The sequence below is a fragment of the Ahaetulla prasina genome, chromosome 2, assembly GCF_028640845.1.
Source record: "Ahaetulla prasina isolate Xishuangbanna chromosome 2, ASM2864084v1, whole genome shotgun sequence".
Taxonomy (NCBI): Eukaryota; Metazoa; Chordata; class Lepidosauria; order Squamata; family Colubridae; genus Ahaetulla; species Ahaetulla prasina.
In genome coordinates, this window is record NC_080540.1 from 269942703 (window position 1) to 269961763 (window position 19061).

The 19061-nt window shown below is 34.4% G+C and overlaps 1 protein-coding gene across 2 annotated transcripts in view; it reads right to left on the reverse strand.

Annotated features, from left to right (window-relative positions):
- CERT1 (ceramide transporter 1) overlaps positions 1 to 19061 on the reverse strand; it is a 79101-nt gene that overhangs the window by 19542 nt on the left and 40498 nt on the right. The window contains exons 5-14 of one of the 2 annotated variants that reach the window (XM_058169239.1): positions 17680 to 17818; positions 16060 to 16143; positions 13464 to 13621; positions 11311 to 11403; positions 8468 to 8554; positions 7974 to 8066; positions 7349 to 7423; positions 4344 to 4439; positions 3185 to 3317; positions 2860 to 2930 (exon numbers count right to left, since the gene is read on the reverse strand). In XM_058169239.1, the coding sequence (XP_058025222.1) occupies positions 2860 to 2930; positions 3185 to 3317; positions 4344 to 4439; positions 7349 to 7423; positions 7974 to 8066; positions 8468 to 8554; positions 11311 to 11403; positions 13464 to 13621; positions 16060 to 16143; positions 17680 to 17818 (1029 nt within the window). The remainder of the gene's footprint in view (positions 1 to 2859; positions 2931 to 3184; positions 3318 to 4343; positions 4440 to 7348; positions 7424 to 7973; positions 8067 to 8467; positions 8555 to 11310; positions 11404 to 13463; positions 13622 to 16059; positions 16144 to 17679; positions 17819 to 19061) is intronic. The other variant, XM_058169240.1, reaches the window with a different exon arrangement.

The window sequence follows — 19061 nt, forward strand, 5'->3', positions numbered from 1 at the left end:
TCTTGTCCTATCTCTCCGACCGATCGCAGACGGTGTTGGCAGGGGGGCAGAGATCGACCTCAAGGCGCCTCCTTTGTGGGGTGCCACAGGGGTCGGTTCTCTCGCCTCTCCTGTTCAACATCTACAGGAAGCCGCTGGGTGAGGTCATCAGTGGTTTTGGGGTGAGTTATCAACTGTACGCGGATGACACCCAGCTGTACATTTCCACCCCTGACCACCCCAATGAAGTTGTCAAAGTGTTGTCTCGGTGTTTGGAAGCCGTGCGGGTCTGGATGGGGAGAAACAGGCTCAAGCTCAACCCCTCCAAGACTGAGTGGCTGTGGATGCCGGCATCCCGGTACAGCCAGCTGCAATCGCGGCTGACTGTTGGGGCGAATCATTGGCCCCAGTGGAGAGGGTGCGCAATCTGGGTGTTCTCCTGGATGGACGGTTGTCTTTTGAAGACCATTTGGCGACCGTCTCCAGGAGAGCTTTTTATCAGGTTTGCCTGGTCCGCCAGTTGCGCCCCTTTCCAGACCGGGATGCCTTATGCACGGTCACTCATGCCCTCGTCACTTCTCGCCTGGACTACTGCAATGCTCTCTACATGGGGCTCCCCTTGAGGAGCACCTGGAGGCTCCAGTTGGTCCAGAATGCAGCTGCGCGGGTGATAGAGGGAGCCACTCTGGACCAACTGGCTCCCATATAACACCAATCCTACGCAGGCTGCACTGGCTTCCTGTGGTCTTCCGGGTGCACTTCAAGGTGCTGGTTACCACCTTTAAAGCGCTCCATGGCATAGGACCGGGATATCTTCGGGACCGCCTTCTGTTACCACATGCCTCCCACCGACCGGTACGCTCCCATAGAGAGGGTCTCCTCAGGGTGCCGTCAGCCAAACAGTGTCGGCTGGCGACCCCCAGGGGGAGAGCCTTCTCGGTGGGGGCACCTACCCTCTGGACTGAGCTTCCCCCAGGACTTTGACAACTTCCTGACCTCCGGACCTTTCGCCATGAGCTGAAGACGTATCTATTCTTCCGAGCAGGACTGGCTTAACAGGGGTTTTTTAATTGGATTTTAAATGGGGTTTATTTTATATTATGTATTTTATATTTAATTTAGGCCATATTGAATAAGTTTTTTAAATAGTGATTTTATTGTAATATATTGTATTGTTTTTATCTGGCTGTTCACCGCCCTGAGTCCTTCGGGAGAAGGGTGGTATAAAAATTAAATTATTATTATTATTATTATTATTATTATTATTATTATTATTATTATTATTATTATTATTATTATTATTATTATTATTATTACCATCTGTGGCCTTACTCCCAAGTTGACCCTTGTTCTTTAGCTGTTCCCTTCGCCTGGCAACTCTGTGCATGCGCACATTGGAAACAGGCTCCAGCTGTTCACCTGCCTCACTGATGTCTGACTCCAAAGGCAGCTGATAACTGGCATACGGCCCTGGCCCCCTCTCTGCTTCCAACGCAGAGCCCTCATCAGAGCCTTCCCTAGACTCCAGGACTGGCCCATGTTCCTCCCCAACCTCCTCACTGTCCGAACCTGCTGCCAGCTCTGCTGGCTGCTGGAGGGCCACAGCACAGGTTTGAGAATTAATATAGAGGTAATCCTCAAGGTACGACCACAATTGAGACCAAAATTTAGGTTGTTAAGCAACATAGTTGTTAAATCCAATTTTACAACCTTTTTTGCCAGGATTGTTATGAATCACAGTAAATTATTAAGTGAATCAAGCAGTCATTAAGCAAAATCAGCTTCCCCCATTGACTTTACTTGTCAGAAGCCCCTGGGAAGGTTGCAAATGGCGATCACATGACCCTGAGATACTGCAACTGTTGTAAATATAAGCTTCTTGCCAAGTGCCTGAATCTGATGACAAATCACTTTTCTTTCCAGTAATCTAACTTTGAATTATCACTAAATGAATGGTTGTAAGTTGAGGACTACCTGTACTAGGTATCTTAAGCAGTTGGTCAAAAAATGAGGATGCAGATAAATTAATCAAAAATAATTAAATAAATAAATGAAAACAATTACAATACATCTTTTAATATAAAGATACTCTTAAGGTTCAGAGGTACTTGGTGCTACCTCTGAGCTTAGTTGTTTTCTTGCAGATGTTTCATTGCTCAAACTGTTACTAATTTGGGTAATGAAATGTTGAGTACCCTTCATTTCAACCCTGAGTTACAAATCTTCTCCTCTATTGATATGGTAAGATTATGTCTTTACTGCAAAATATATTGTATATAATATACAAATGGATGAAGACTATTGCTTGACATAGTGTAAGCCGCCCTGAGTCTTCAGAGAAGGGCGGAATATAAATGCAAATTAAAAAAAAAAAGTTACCCTTCAAGATGAAGACATCCCAATCTGTAGCTTGGTCTTAGCCATTTCTTTGGCTTTCAATGTAACATGATAATTAGGGCATCACTTTAGAAATATTTTTAAATTATGATTTAGGAAATGATTTTCTTCCTGTCACCCACTCACAGATACATAGCATCTGGGGAAAGACTGAATCTTGGAATTTTGGAATACAAAGCTTATGTTCTGTTATTGAGCTATAGTCTCTCCTCAATTATTATTGCGCTTGCTTCTCTAAAAACAAATAAGATCCGAATTACTTGGAACAAAAATACATGATCAAGATTAAAGAAACTTCAAACCAAATTTTGTAAAACAATAACAAACATCAATCTGTAAGTCTCTTTTTTCCTGATGATTCAGGCAATGTTCTAACAGGAAAAACCAGTTCAGATAAGACAGAAATTTGTAACCTTTAGATGCTTTATTTCTTCATAGCACTTACAGCACTTTGAAGTGTTATGAAACAATGCTAAGTATTACCTTATGTGTTTGATAGATGATGATTGCATTATCAGCTAGAGTTTCTACAACACGGAAATTTTCAATGGTTGCTAAAGACAAGACAAGACAAGACAAAAAAAAAAAAAGAAACAAAATAATTATATTGTTGCAATAATACTGTCACATATCAGTTAGACCAGAATTAGCCAGATCTCTGTCCTCGGAATGAGTTAAAACTGTGAGTCCTAGAATTTCCAGATATATTAACTGAAAATGAGGAACTGGACTAAGTCGGTGTCAATTGAACAGTGGCAAATACAAATAAACAAACAAACAAACAAAGAAACAGACTACTTTTACTTACTTTCCCAATCATTGCGAACATCAACATTCCAGAAATAGTGGCAGACCTCATGCCCTGTAACTCCTTTGACTGCATGTGTAGCCTTCAATGGATCTAGAACAATGCCATTTTCTTCTACCTCCCTCCTGTACACCTTTGAATAAATATAAAATATTTTAAAAAAGTTTTTAAAATATTCTTAATTCACTTTTGAAGTTGGTGGGGACAATTCTGAATTAGTAAAATTATAGTAGAAATACAATTCATTTAAATACAGAACATAAGAACTGACTTGCTGGACCACACCAGGTTCCATCTTATTCTGGCATTTTTTTCTCTCACATGGATGCCTCTAGGTTATTCACAAGTTGGGGATGGATATATAACATGTCCCTCTATTGTTCCTCTGTTATTGGCATCTGTAGACATGCTACAGGTAACTGAATTTTTAAAGCCAGTAGGCATTGATAGACCTGTCTTCAATGAATATATTTAGTTCCCTTTAACCAGTGGTGGGATTCAAATAATTTAACAACCGGTTCTCTGTCCTAATGATTTCTTCCAACAACCAGTTCACCAAACTGCTCAGAACCTTAACAACCGGCTCTCCCGAAGTGGTGCGAACTGGCTGAATCCCACCACTGCCTTTAACCCTATCCAAGTTAGTGGCTATCACATCTACTGATAGTTAACCTCACAGGTTAATTATGCTCTGTACAAAGAAATGCTTCATTTTGTTCACATTTTAAATATTGTCAATATAAGTGCTAATATTTTGACAGGAGAAAAATTTCCTTTTTTCCCATTCTATGTAAGATTTCATTCAGTTTAATCATGTCTCCACTTCATATCCTTTTTTTAAGTTACAAAGTTCCAAACATTCCAGTCTTTTGTAGCATAGAAGGAGATTGCGTTCTCTGAGAATTTTTGGAATGTTTTTGCACTTTTCTAGTACTCTCATATTGTTTTCAAGTGTATAGACTAGAACTGTAAACACTATTTTAGACAGAAAGAAACAAAGTAATATGCATTCTAAATAGCAAAAACAAATAGCAGCTTAAAGCTTGAACCAAAGCTGTAGATCCAATTTCAACCTTTTTACTGAATTAACAGCCTCAGGGAAATTAGCAACTCTTTGTCTAAAGTAACATATTTATAAAATATGAAATATTCTGTCTACCTTCATTTCACCTTCTTCAACTACAAGTTGCCAGTTAGCATCACCCCCTACATCCTGTAATGAATATGTCATGTGGTTCTGCACCATCTCTTCCACCTTTCAAAACAAAACAGGAATAAATGAAAAATACATTTATGGAATGTTTCTAGCTCTTCTGTAGCCTGGAGATAATCACATGATTGCCTAGAACGTGCCACTAAATAAATCATTGTATAAGTAAATATGTAAGTAAAATGACTGTGCAAAAATATATTATAAACAAAGAAAGAGACTTGGGCAAAGAACTTCCATAATCAGGCAAGCAAGCAGGCAGGCAGGCAAGCAAACATAAATACATGGGATTCAAACAAAAAGTCTCTTAATCACAATACATTATTTTTTTATTGTCTCTCTTTAGGAAACAATTTATATTAATATGATTTCTGGATATACTTAAACAGACTTAAATTGACATGTTAAATTTAAGTAAATTTAAAAGTAAATATTCAAACTGGGTCTAAATAGGGACTATGCTCTCATTAGCATTAGGAACATTTGCCAGACTATTTTAAATTACCAGCAATCCATGTGCTTATCAATATACCTAACTCAATCTGCTTATCCCTGCTCTACTGTAACTTACATGACATTAAGGAATGCCACTAAATGACTTTCCTTCCTATCATCAAATATTCTTAGAAAGATATTTGTTTATAAAATCACACAGCTATCAACCTAAGACTCAAAATTACTAAAAATTAAGTAGACTCGAGAGCTACTAAGAACTTCTACTCTGTAGAAACTGTACTGCTTAAAAGCTTAATCAGTTGATTGATTCACATTTTTAAACAGGAACCTTCATTTGATATAGAAGCATTACTCTGAAAAACAATATGCAAAAGTAAGAGAACAGAGTTAATCATTCCCAAAGCCAGTCTTCAATCAAGTCTTTTTCCTACTGCTAAGTATCTTAAGTTTTCTGTGTATAAGTAATTTAAATACTGTACCAACAGAACAGGAACGTTTCCAGCTTCATAAATTATATGTTGTTCCAGTTTTGCAGTCTTTTCCTGCCTATTTGATAAATTTTATTACCTGAATGATTTATTTTATTCTACTAGCAAAAGAAAAGCCAGCTTGCTATGCAATATGCTGAAGCTCTGTTTTCAATTATCATTTTGGTTTTTAAGGCAATATCTTTCAACATCTTCATAACTCTAAAGATTAACAGATATTTCTTTGGAATTATATACTTTTTTTTCTATATACACCCTAGAACCACATTACTTGCAGTATGATTTTATTCATGCAATATTTTATAATTGAATGAAACAGACCTAATGAAAATTAGCTGTATATTAACTGTTCCTTAAAAATAATTCAACTCTGAGGTCACGTGCAATCAATGATTTTTAAAATTCTTGTATAAAAATGGAGAACTGTGTTTGACAAACAGCACACACATTTTAGAACTTCACAGCAAATCGATTCACAGTCAATTTAAGAATATTCTCTGAATTAGCAATTATTAGTTTGAATAGTGAATATCTGGCCTGATTTGAAGTTGTTGCATAGTCTTGTATATAACATCATGTCTGCTTCCAATGATTGTTAGTTTTTCACAAAACCATTATTAGGCTTCCATCTTAATACAAATTCTATCATACTAATTTCAATTATCAAATGACAACTAAACCACCATGCTAAGTTTTGTAAAACAAACTTGTTCTGAAAGCAAAGACAACAGTTGATATTGTAGTTTTTGCTTTCTGTTATGGTAAATTCCTGAAGTTTTTAAGATCATAAAGGAAAATTTCAACTTTTTAACTTTAGACACAATAAAGAATTAAAAAAAAAATGTCTGCATTTTAAGACAACCTTCATTCAAAAAAAAAAACTATCATAGCATACAATAAGATGGGTAGAAACGTTCTTTCTTCCTGCCACATATTTTACATAATACTGTTGAATTAGTCTATGTTAGTAATTAAATGATTTTAAATTCTATGTTGCAAAAATAATCTTCAATTACTAGATAATTATTCAAAAGCAAAAAGCAGATAACCCTTACTAATATGAACACTGGAAAAAATATCTCCAAATTCTTTCTCTGAATTCTAATATCTTGTAGATGTCTAACTGTAATATACAGAAACATCAACAACCACAGTGTTTTGGACCTCTAGCCTGTGTTATTGGGAATTACTAAAACTTTTAAAACATTCCACCTTGACTCAGTTCTTAGAATCTTACATGGACTTTCTTTAAAATAGTTTTTCATATTTGGAAAGATATTCTCTCCAAAGACCACAGAATCAAATTGTTAAGTAAATATTTAGAAAAAGCACCATGTTAGATATAGGTTATTTATGGACAAATTTATTTATATTGGAAGCTGTATACAGAGTCTGCATAGTTTCTTTAAGTTCTTTTAAAAAAATTAACAAATTTGAGAAGTCTTCTCCAACTTGGAGGTCATTAAAAATAGAGGTGTTGGGCACATGACAAACATTGAACAAGAGTAAAAGAAAGATGAGTGTTACTCTGTACCAATGTAACTTGCTCATGCCATGGTCCAAACGTCAAATGAAAATTCACATAGTAGATCTCCAACTCAAAGTACTTACATGTTGGATCATCAGAATCTTAAATTAATATGAATAATTTTTGTCTTGACAACATTAACTATGTAGGTTGAAGTATTAAATATTCTGAATATTGTACAATGTTTGAGAAATTGCAAGAATATAAGGGATATTATTTAAATCACAAGTATTGTTTTTTTACAGAATGGAATAAAACACATTTGGAACGTCTTGGATTGATATGCAACAAAACTTTTTCACAATCGTATTTACCTTTCTCCTACTCACTATGAGAATATACAGTTCCTTCCTACAGTTTATGTGCATTTTGTTTAAAACAAGCGTAAATGATTAACATAGCAAGAAGAAAAGAAGTGACCATGAAGGTGAAATACAGCAAGAAGACACGGTAAAGCCACTCTTCATGTAGAAATACAGTACCTGGGAGCTGAATCTGTGATCATCAGAGGTACTGACTAGGTCAATGGAAGACATGGAGGAAGAGCGACTATAGGGCTAACAGAGACAGACAAAGAAAAAACCAAGTAATCAGAACAAAAGCACAACAGAGCATTTTGTACCAACTTCCACGCACAAGATTATGAAGAGGAAACAAAAGCACCATAAGCAGCAAGTACAGCAGCAAATGCTGACTTCATGCACCTATTATGTATTATACTCCAAACACTGCTCAATAAAGAATTCTTTCTCAGAATACTAAATATTGTTGCCTAGGTTTGGTATACAAGATGTGTTCACAAATTTATAATAAACCATTCTCTAACAGAGTGAAAAATGAAAGCTTGCAGAAATCTAGAAAAATTAATGTCCCCCTTATTACAGTTTAGTTAAACTTAATTTTGAAGCATGCATGCTTAGCTGAAAAACATTTCTTAAGTTCATCAATGCAACAAAAGTAATTTTTCTTCCAGCAGATAGTAAAGCAGTTTGAATGGCTTTATTCATACATAATAGGATCTTTACATATTACATAACCATAATCTGTTACGTTAATTGGAACATGGAATTGATTCAACTTTCAGGCCAGATTTTGGAAGCATCTTACCTTTTGGACAAATCTATGATTCCCCACTCCAGAAAAAGCATCACCAGGTGGCAGGGAAGTTGGCCAGTGTAATCTGACTTTTTCACTTTGGGACTATAAGAACAAATATATATGTATAAATACAAATATATTTATTATCCTAGAATTTTGGATGTACCATGAAAACATTAAATAATTTGAAAAGTAATTCTCAGTAATAGGCACATTATGGCTCTCCATCTTCCAAGTTAAGAATACAAAGCCTTGAACATAATTCCTGCATAATACCAAAATACTTTAATGTAAACAATTAAGAAAAATTATTAATATAAAATAACTTATAATAGTAATAAAGGCTGAATTAAAAAACAAACAAACAAATATGCTTCTATTCATTCTGACGCCCATGAACTGTATACTGTAGATGATATTTACTACAGTATATATATTCTAAAAGGGGCCATGATATAACATAGTGACACAGTTCTGCCTAGAACTTCATATACTAATATTACCTGTTCTTCTATTTTGTCTTGACGATCTAGAGCAGCTTCAACAGCATCAAAGAATTCTTCTTCATTAATCAAACTGTTGGGACCTTCCTATAGCAAAAATCAATAGAAAGTAAATTCAATAGCAGGTGCAAAATTAAGACAACTTAAAAGTATACTGCAAATCAGGATGGATAAAAATCGATGACTAAAAAAAAATAAATTAAAAAATTGGATTTTTTAAATTTAAATAGGATTTTTTTATTTTTATAAAATTTATTTTAATAAAATGCTTTTGGAGTAAAAATCTAATTATTAAATTAATTAATAATTAATAATATTAATAATTTAGTTTATTTAGCATGAAATGGAGCTTAGTTATGAGCATGAGGCTGTATATTCTGCAATACTGGGACTATTGGCGAGACTATTGGCGAGCGGTTCAGAAGAGGAGCCGTTGCAAGATAGAGAAGACAGTTGCTCTTTAAAAATTATAATTCAAATCGAATTGATTTAAATCAAGCCTTTTTACTAGTGATTTAAATCATGATTTAAATCAAACCCACCATGCTGCAAATGAATAAAAACACTGCACCAGATTTCTTTGGATCTGCTTATATTATTATTTTTAGATACTTTATCAGTTTGAAAAGAATATGGAGCTTTATTATTTTGCAATAATATTAAACATGTCTGAATCAACATATAAGTAGGAAACCATACTATTTAGAGAAAAAAACAAATCAACTAATTATAAATAAAAACAGGTTCACTCTCTGAGTAGAAGACAAATAAAAGGCCACCATAAGTGAAATATAACAGAGAATACATAGAAGTAGTAGATATTTCTGTTATGACAGAAATTGTTTAAACTATAAAGTCCTGAACACAATTGATATCCTTTGACTTATTACCTTATATAGGCAAGCAGAAAAGAAGAACTGCCTAGAATTTGACAATTAAATGTTACATAAATTAATTTTTTAAATTTTTAATTCTAAATAATTTTAATTGGGGTTATTATTTATAAATTTTAAGGGTTTTAAATTTGATTGTTTTAATTCCGGCCATTTATGAATTATGTTCGTTTTAAGTTCTTGTTTTAATTGTATACTGTGCTGTTTTTTATGATCTGGCTGTGCACGCCCTGAGTCCTTCGGGAGAAGGGCGGTATAAAAATTTAAAAAAATAAATAAAATAAAATAAAATAAAGATAGAAATAAATACATCTATAAGTTCAGCAGTTATCTCTGAACAATCCACCCTGACCATTTAGAACTATAATACATCTTTTATTTATTAAATCTGTTTGCCCCTCATCTCACCATGACACTGGGCAGCTTAAAATGCTAAAAATAAAACAATACAACAATATGTACAATAAAATACTATAAAATACAAATTATCAGCTATCAGTAAAATATGAAGAGGGAGGATGAGCGGGGGTGGGGGGGATGGTATCTGTGTTTAATCTATTGACCCCCTCCAGCATGACGTTCCCCCATTGGAGCCTCAGGCCAACTGGCAGAGCCACGTCTTCAAGCTCTTCTTGTGGAAGGTCTATCTCTCCAAGGGGACAAAATGTTCCAAAGGGTACCAGTGATGCTAGAGAAGGCTCTTCTAGACCCTGCCAAGTGGAATTCCTCGGCCAATGGGGGTCTGCAGCATGTCTCCTCTGTTGGCACCTGTGGGGTGGGCCAATCCCAGTGGGATGAGATGGTTCCTCAAGGAACTCGGACCCATGTGCCATGAATGGCTATTATCCTTGCCTGCAACACACACCTTTGTTCTTTTCATTTGGGATAACAAAGGTCATGAACAGCATTCAGCCCTAAAAGCATTCATCAAAATTTTCTCTAGGGAAAACTTTTTCCCCTTTACCTGATTACCCATGGAGGCATTAAATAAAGTCATGAAAGATGTCAATAGTCTTTTCATATTTTCTATTTTTATATCTTTACAGGGATACAGTGGCTCAATGGCTAAGACACTGAGCTTGTTGATCGAAAGGTCAGCAGTTTGAATCCCTAGTGCCACATAATGGGGTGAGTCGGAAATGACTAGCACATATGTGCGAGGGGAACTTTTACCTTTACCTTTATATCTAGATTTCTTCTCTTAATGGAAGATATCCATCCATGAATAAAATGCATCAAGATGAGAAGGATTAAATGGAGATGATGAATATACATGCAGATTTTCAAACCATGAAAATCTGGCTGAATGAATACTAATCATTTACACACAGTAGTAGGATACTTAGGACTGCAGAAAAAATAATCGTAACCAGCCTGCCTTCCATTGAGGTTCTGTATACTGCATGAACCAGAAAGATGGCTGAGAAAATATCTGCAGATCTCTCACATCCTGGACATAATCTATTTCAACTTCTCCCCTCAGGACACCCCTTTAGAGCATTGCTTGCCAAAACAACTAGGTACAAAGATGTTTTTTTCCCTGTGCCATCACTCTGCTGAACACTTAAGTCCCAGAGTAAAGTCTCTCATTTCTCATCTTTTCTCATCTTTTCATTTTTCCTACTATCTTCTCCTATTAGTTTATGACTTATCAATTGTTGTTTGTAACTTATACAACTATGATTATGAACTACATCCTATTACTAGTTGTTTATATGTACATTGTGAGCTTATGCACTGAAGACAAATTCCTTGTGGGGGCTCTTATTGCTTTTTCATTTTGTACCCAATTCTTGTTTCTGGATATTCTTAACCCAAGATAAATAATGAACAAACCAATACAAGAATGGACCTTTGTTGCTCAATATTTAAGTACCTGTTTGAATCTACCTTTAATGATAGTATATAAGACCAGGCTTTAAAATAGAAAACTTGCAGATAAATGCATACCTCATAATCTGGTCCTCCAAAATGAGATTTTTTTTTTAGTTCTGTCATTGCATTTTTGTATGCTTCCTCTATTCGCCTCCTTTTTTCAACCTCCTACAAAAATATTAAAAAGAAACTATGTTTTAGTCTTAAGCAATTCAAAACTTAGACTTTTACAAATTACTGCATCACACTACAAAGTATAATAGTAAGGTATACTCTCTAATTACAGCATAAGGAAATTAAGAAGGAACTTTTGCTTTGGGAACAATTAGTTTCACTCTTTAGCTATCTAAAACTAAATAAAGATAATACAGCAATGGAAAACACCCAAAGAAATGTACATTTACTGCCTGTTATAAGGTATTCAGTGATTGCCCTTGCCCTCAACAGAAACCATCAACTGGAGAGGGTCCAAACTATCATTTATTAGTTCTAACATTAACAAGTTACAATGAGTCAAGAGCAAGTCCACAAGGCTGCATAGCTCTTATACAGAATGTTGATTAAAGACAGTTTGAGTATCCGTATATATTAGCAGACCTCCCATTACAAATTCCCAGGAAGAAAACATAGTAGTTTTGATATATTAGTTGAGCCAAAGATTTGTTAAAAGGCTGAGCCTGAGTTTACAATGAGAGAAGCAGCGACATGGAGGCTCAGGAGCATATATGTTTAAATGCTGCCATTTTTAAAGTGTGACCTTTATAAGTGTGACCGTTAGTTGGAACCAGTCATAGATTATCAAAATTATAAAACCACATACCTAAAAGTGCTACATGAGAGATACTACACAGAACATCCATATATAAAAGGAAAAGAAACCATAAAACTACATCTATATAAGTATGCATTCCATATGTATGTATAAGTATGCATCCCATGTATATTTAAATGTATGCATTCCAACTTTTAGAATGAAGCTTTTCATTGTCGCTGCTTTATGTTTGTATTTCTTTATGGTGTAGAAATACAAACATAATACAGAGTACATGAAAAATTTCTTCAAACTATTTGTCAAGAGACAGGAACACAGAGGCAACAACTATACAGTAAATGTAGTTGAATTGTCAGGTGCAGCAAGCATATCTATACATGTAGAGTTCAAGTTAACGACTTCATTATATTCTGCGCATTATATAGGAATATTCCCAGACTGCTTGCCTTCTCTTGGTAACAGATAAGGGTTTATGGAGTTTAGGGTAGAGTCAGTTCTGGATCTCTTGCAACTACATAAGGATTCAAAGCTAATTCCCCACTTGAGACCTTCTTCCTACTGGCTTGGTGTTTCCCAACATAAATGCTGTTTTTAGTCAATCTAATATTATGGAATTCAATTATTCAAATTCCAAAGTAATATATTCTTCAAAATTTTATAACTAAATGTATGATATTATGTGTAATACGATTAAGTATTTGCAAGCCAGAAGTCATCACAGCTTTTGGAAATAAGTCAATAAGTGAAAATTATCAAATGAGATATTAATTCTATTCTAATTATCAAAGGTTGAGAGGTGATATTCTTCCAATGGTTTGACATTGAATATCAGGAAATGAAGCTTCCTTTATTTAAATAAATGAATATATTTGTGTGTGTGTGTGCAAACTAACTCTTCAAAGTCTTTCAGAACAAATTGACAAATTTGACAAATTCATACCTTCAAAAGTCTCAGAATTTAACATTTCCTAAAGTAAACTGCCTAAAAAAAACAAAGACGGTGAGGCCTATAATGAATCAGAGACATGGCAGAATTCAAAAAAATATATTTCAAAAACAAAAATGTTTCTGCCTGCATTAAGTTTCTTTAGACTCAATCACAGTGAATAAAAACAAATATTAAAGTACATTTCAGACTTACTCTACCTAATCCAGAAATGAAAATGATCCATATGCGTTTATGTTTGAACTGCATATCCAACACAGCTCAGAGTTTTTCCCTTGGTTTCTAAACATTTCTAAAGCCTATGTTTTAATTCTATTTAAGTAAAAGTAGATGATTTGTGCATGGAAAACCAAAATGGAATGTGCAGGATTTGCTAAACGTGTTAATGAAGATGAAGACATTTTTAGAGCTGTTGTCCTTGTCATACATAACCGAATGTAAGTACAGGTCAATATATCTGAAGTTTTAAAAAAATCACAATTCAATCCTTTCACAAGTTAAGAGCCTTACCTTATCCAATCTTTTCTGCCAACTCTCCTCACGTTTTACCATTAATTCAATACAATGGGAAAGTGTAGCAAGGATTCCAGCTGTTGTTGCTTTGAAAGTTATAGCTTCACCTTTAAAATCTATACCATTTATTCCTTTGGGTGTAACATGTGGAAACACTAAAAAACAGATTATAGATATATCAGTACAAACCTTGATTACATAAATGAATGTTACCTGAAAAAATAGGCTGTATGCCTATGCACAGCAAAACATTTGGCAATTAAAGTTCATTTGGAGAATACAGGGAAAATTCAGTAGGAGAAATGCCTTCTTCCAACTATATTCCTGTTTATTCTGTTTTTCAGTGCTTTAACTCTACTTTGAAAAAATGTGTGGGTGGCAGGAGTGTTAATATTCTTGTAACAATTGTAGTTTGACAGCTCAAAGTGCGATTTAATTAAAACAGAACCACCTTAAAAGCTAGCAGATACAGCACTTAAAATCAATAATTAACATGCATTTGAATCTAATAATGAACTATAAAAGTATCTGAAAAACTATCAGGGCACCGTAACAATGTCCTAAAAAATGGAAGGACATTATAATAAACAGATGAATTTTCCATAGCTACAGCTAATTTCAGTATTTCACTGCAACAGCCATCTGTTGTTAAGCTTGTTTGAATAAATAATCTATTTAAAAGTATATGAGGTAGAATGTTACAAAAATACATCAATATATATTAAGGATGCAAAAATGTATCATTCAAATCATGTTAGATGTTGTCATATTAAGACTGGGCCTCTCCATTTGCTGAAAGCTGGGATTTAATCAGTCACAATCAATACATGCTACCGGTATATCTAAAACATCTATGTATACACCCTATCAGATATTTTTTGATACAATATACATTTGTTTGTATAATCTAACTAATGAGTTAAGGCCATCCCAACTCAATACCACCATATGTTTTCAGTTTCCTATTTGGCAAGAAAAGAAAGACCTAGAAAAAAAAATGACTGACTGTATGGGGAAAAGAAATCCAAAAATCTATATTTTAAAATAAATTTCATTTTAAGTAAATTGTTATGGCAATAACAATGCATAATAAAGTTGTACAACTTGGATTACAACTTGAAAACACAAAATATTTTATTAGCATAACAAATAAGATATAAGATAAAAGTAAAAAAATAGTTCGTTAATAAAACCAAAATGTAGTTAATAATTAAACACTCTTGAAGGCCAGCAAAGAATATATCTAATGGACTTCAAGGCCTATTAAGAAAGTAGAATAATAAATGCATAAAAGATATGAAGTATACTGCAGGTTTTCTATATACAGTGGCAGTACTATATTCTTACAGTATTATTAAAAACAGTTTTATCCTGAAGGCTGTTAATATAAAATTATATATATAGGTCAAATATAGCATTACTAGAAGAAATTACCTAGCTTAATAGCATAATCAAAGCTGAAAACTAAGCAGTATCAAAATAGAGTCTTCTGTCTCTTGTTAGTCTTATAAACTGTTTGAAACAAAATTCTGGCTTATACTCTGAAAAAGGAGAAGGGGTATCAGGCAAACAGTTCTGTGAGAAAAATATTACATTTAAGACAGATCACCTCTAATAAGATCTTATATTTGGTAACCATAAAATTGGTGTCACTAATATAGGTAGGGAAATGGGAAAAAAAGGGAAAATATCTGAACAGCATTCTGAAACCAGCTAGGCTCGTTGAACAGATACTGGTCAATAACTTCACAAAGTCCTCCTAGACTATTTGTGTCTGGTTTCTAGGCAGTTGTCAAGGTAGAAACCACATTACAATAATCTAATATGATGTAAGCACAGCATGAGTGACAATACCTCAGGTGAACAATTATTAACAGCAGAAATAGCTAAGGCATCACCATTAAGAAATGTTTCTGAATATAAACACAATGTAGTTACAGCTGTAGAATATCAAGCATTCTACTTCTGTTCCAACAAAGACTGCCAAACTTTAAGTTCTATTGTTTTATTTATGGGAGTATCAACATAATTGAAATCAAATTTTAAAAGTGTTATAAAATGCCTTGAATATAATTAATACTTAAGCTTTTTCTTAAACAAGACTCGTTCCTAAACTTATAAGAGTGTATATAACAGGGGGGAAAAGACTGAATAAAACCATCCTGAAATTAGCAAGTAAGAACAGGGTTATTAATTGGTTTTATAAAACTGCTAAATAGTTTCAGTAACTGTATTAGTTAAATGTAATGTATGGTTCAATCCTATATCCATTTACTTATGAGTAAATATCAGATTCAATAACAATTATTTGGTAAACATTAGATAGCACTTCAAGTCTCTAGAAAAAAGATAATTTCTTTTAAAGCTTTATAATTTTAAGTAAAATGTCTTAAAATTATACAATGTAAATTAGTATATTGCATATCTTCTGAACATTTAAAATAAAATGCATATTTCATTAAAATATATATGATTCTATGTTTGTTGGCATGTTTAGCACATGATGCTAAATTATGTCATGATGTACTCATGAAGTATTCAAAGTATTAATTCACCAGATCATTTATATTATAATGTATTTAAGTATACCTACATTTTTCTTTACTTCCATTAGTATTATGCAAAAATTCCCCATCTGAACGTGTTGTAGGAAAATCATCTTCATCATCTTCTACCACTACAACAAAGAAATAGATCGATTACTAATGTGCATATCATAGAATCAGAAGAAGCAGAGAAATAATTTTATGCCAAATGTTGTGTCAGCTAGCTAGCACTTCTGTATTAGTAAACCATGAAAACATTTTATTAAATCAATACCCAAGCAAAATATAAATTCTATGCATCTTACTACATATTCATACCTGTATACTTTTTATATACATCAAGTAGGAAATTAATATTATTAAAAATTCAAAAACGCTAGAAGAAATAATTATAATTCAGCTTACTAATGGGCAGGTGGGGAAGAGATGAGTGCTACTGTGAAACACCAGTTAAGCAATAACGCTAAGGGGATCTTTAATCATATTCCTTATTAGTATGCTGCTTTCATTTCATAACTTTATTTGCTATATGCTTTCGATTTCTCACAGAAAATAAAGTTTCCCAACCCCTCTGAGTTGATCCAGAAGGACACTATAGTTGATGGTATCAAAAGCTGCTGACAAGTCAAGTAGGGGAAGGATGGTTACACTACCCCATTCCACCCCGGCAGAGGTTATCCAAAAGCAGAATCAATGCCATTTCCATCCCATATCCAGATCTGAATCCTGGTTGAAAAGAATCCAGACCTCTGAAGCTATTATGTAACTATCTTTTCTATCACCTTCCCCAGAAAGGGAGAGGAGTCATTGGACAAAAATTGTCTAATATAGTGGGATTCAGCTATGGCTTCTTGAGGGGGAGCAAACAACTGTCCCTTTAAGAAGCAAAGGAACAACCCCTTCACTCAAAGAACAAATAACCACCACCAGAATCCACTCACATGACACTCTGTAGGTCACATTAAGAACACTTGAGAGGCATAAGTCTAAAAAAACACATAGTCAAGCTCATAGTCCTGAGGACTCTGTGCACTTCCTCAGATCCAACAGATTCAAACCATTCCCAGACAACCAGCAAGGCTCTTCTCTAGGCATCTCTTCTGGCCAACACCCAACTGGGAACTAATTCCAATGACTATTTGATAGATGCTACATAAATTCCCCTGCACACCACTGTAAGAGGATCTCCACACCTCCCTTACCCAGGTGGGCCTGTGCCACCTGAAACAGGGTTAAGGCATGACAATAAGGCCAGAAAAGTAGTGGAACTTCACCATCTGAACGTAGGTCTTAATAGCGACTCTAACTTATGTTCAGATGAGTTTGTCCTTTACTGAGCACCAGCGATGCTCTAGACACCTCCCATTCCATCAGGTCCTTCATAAACACGGGGAGTGACAAGATTCCTGAGAGGAGACAGGTCACATGGGCATGATCTAATCGAAGGCCTCAGCTGCCTTATTCCGATCAGCAACCAAGGCTTTGGATGGAACATGCAGCAGACCAAGAGGGATAACACGCAGTTCCCTATGAAACTGTTCTGGGTCCATTATAGTCACCATACTTTTATAAGATGACATTGCATCACCTAAAATGAATGTTAATTTGGAATATATACCATTTTAAAATGATGGAATAATTTAGTTTAAAAATATTTAAATTAATACCTTTATCTCTCTGAAGCTCATCCTTGGAGACAGCATCAGCACAGGCATCAAAATATTTCTGTAATGTATCAACTTGTCTGCACAATATATCTCTGAAGGTTTCCATTTCAGCAAGCTTCTCACGCAAACTGTGGCCCTTCTGAAAATTGTTAGTAAAATGTTCCATTATATTAACCCAAATATATGTTCATACTTTTAACATACTTTTAACAATAATATAATTATATAACAATAGTATAATTCAGTACACACACACACATCATTTAATGTTTGTATATTTAAGTTATTGAGATCATGTTCCTATATGAGTATTTATTTTATGTATCTTGTCTATTAATTCAATGACCATAAACATTTTAAAATGTCCTTTACATATGCAACCAAGTATTCAGGTTGGTATAACTGTTTATGAACAGGACAAAAAACATACATTTGAGAGTTATATAGCATTGTGCTAAAGTAATGCCAGAGGAATTCAGAGAGCTACAGTACTAAATCATGAGGCAATTCTTATTTAAAAATGGAAGTGTTCTTACCAAAGAACCTCCCCCCTCCACCAAAACCCCTCAATCTTGTGCTTATGTGTCATTCCTGTAAGACAGCCAGCTTGGTGTAGACTCTAGCGGTTAAGGCACCAGGCTAGAAATTTGGAGACTGTGAATTCTAATCCAGCCTTAGGCGTGAAAGCCAGTTGGGTAATTTTGGGCCAGTCACTTTTTTACCCAACTCACCTTACCGAGTTGTTATGAGTAAAACAGGAGGAGGAAGGAGTATTAGATACGTTTACTGCTTTGAGTTACATATAAAAATAATAAAGGCAGGAAATAAATAAATGACCAGCCTAACAAACCAAGCCAAATGGGTCATACAGTTTTACAATAAAATCTTGCAAGTCTGAATGCACTTTCCTCTTCCCTCCCTGTATCTTTATGTGAACTAGGAGTTTTTCTAAAATATTTTATTTATTTATTTATTTATTTATTTATTTATTTAGTTAGTTAGTTAGTTAGTTAGTTAGTTAGTTACAACAATATATGTAAGTATCATACAGAAAGATTATATAGTATATAAACATATATATGAGTAAATATTAGGAGGTAGAAGCATATATATATATATATATGTGTGTGTGTGTGTGTGTGTGTGTGTGTGTGTGTGTGTGTGTTTTCTGAGGTTTTCACGGGTGTTTATATATAGGTCTTTGGTTGTTCGGGTTTTCTCCCGTGTAAAATTGGAAGTGTCTTGGCGACGTTTCGACGAAGTCTCATTCGTCATCTTCAGGCTTCAGCTTCGTGCTTCTGGGAGCAATGTGTGATCGCAGCTGTTTCTTCCTTTTAACTGCTAGTGGGGGTTTGAACTGATTGGGTGGGAGCTTGGCTGTG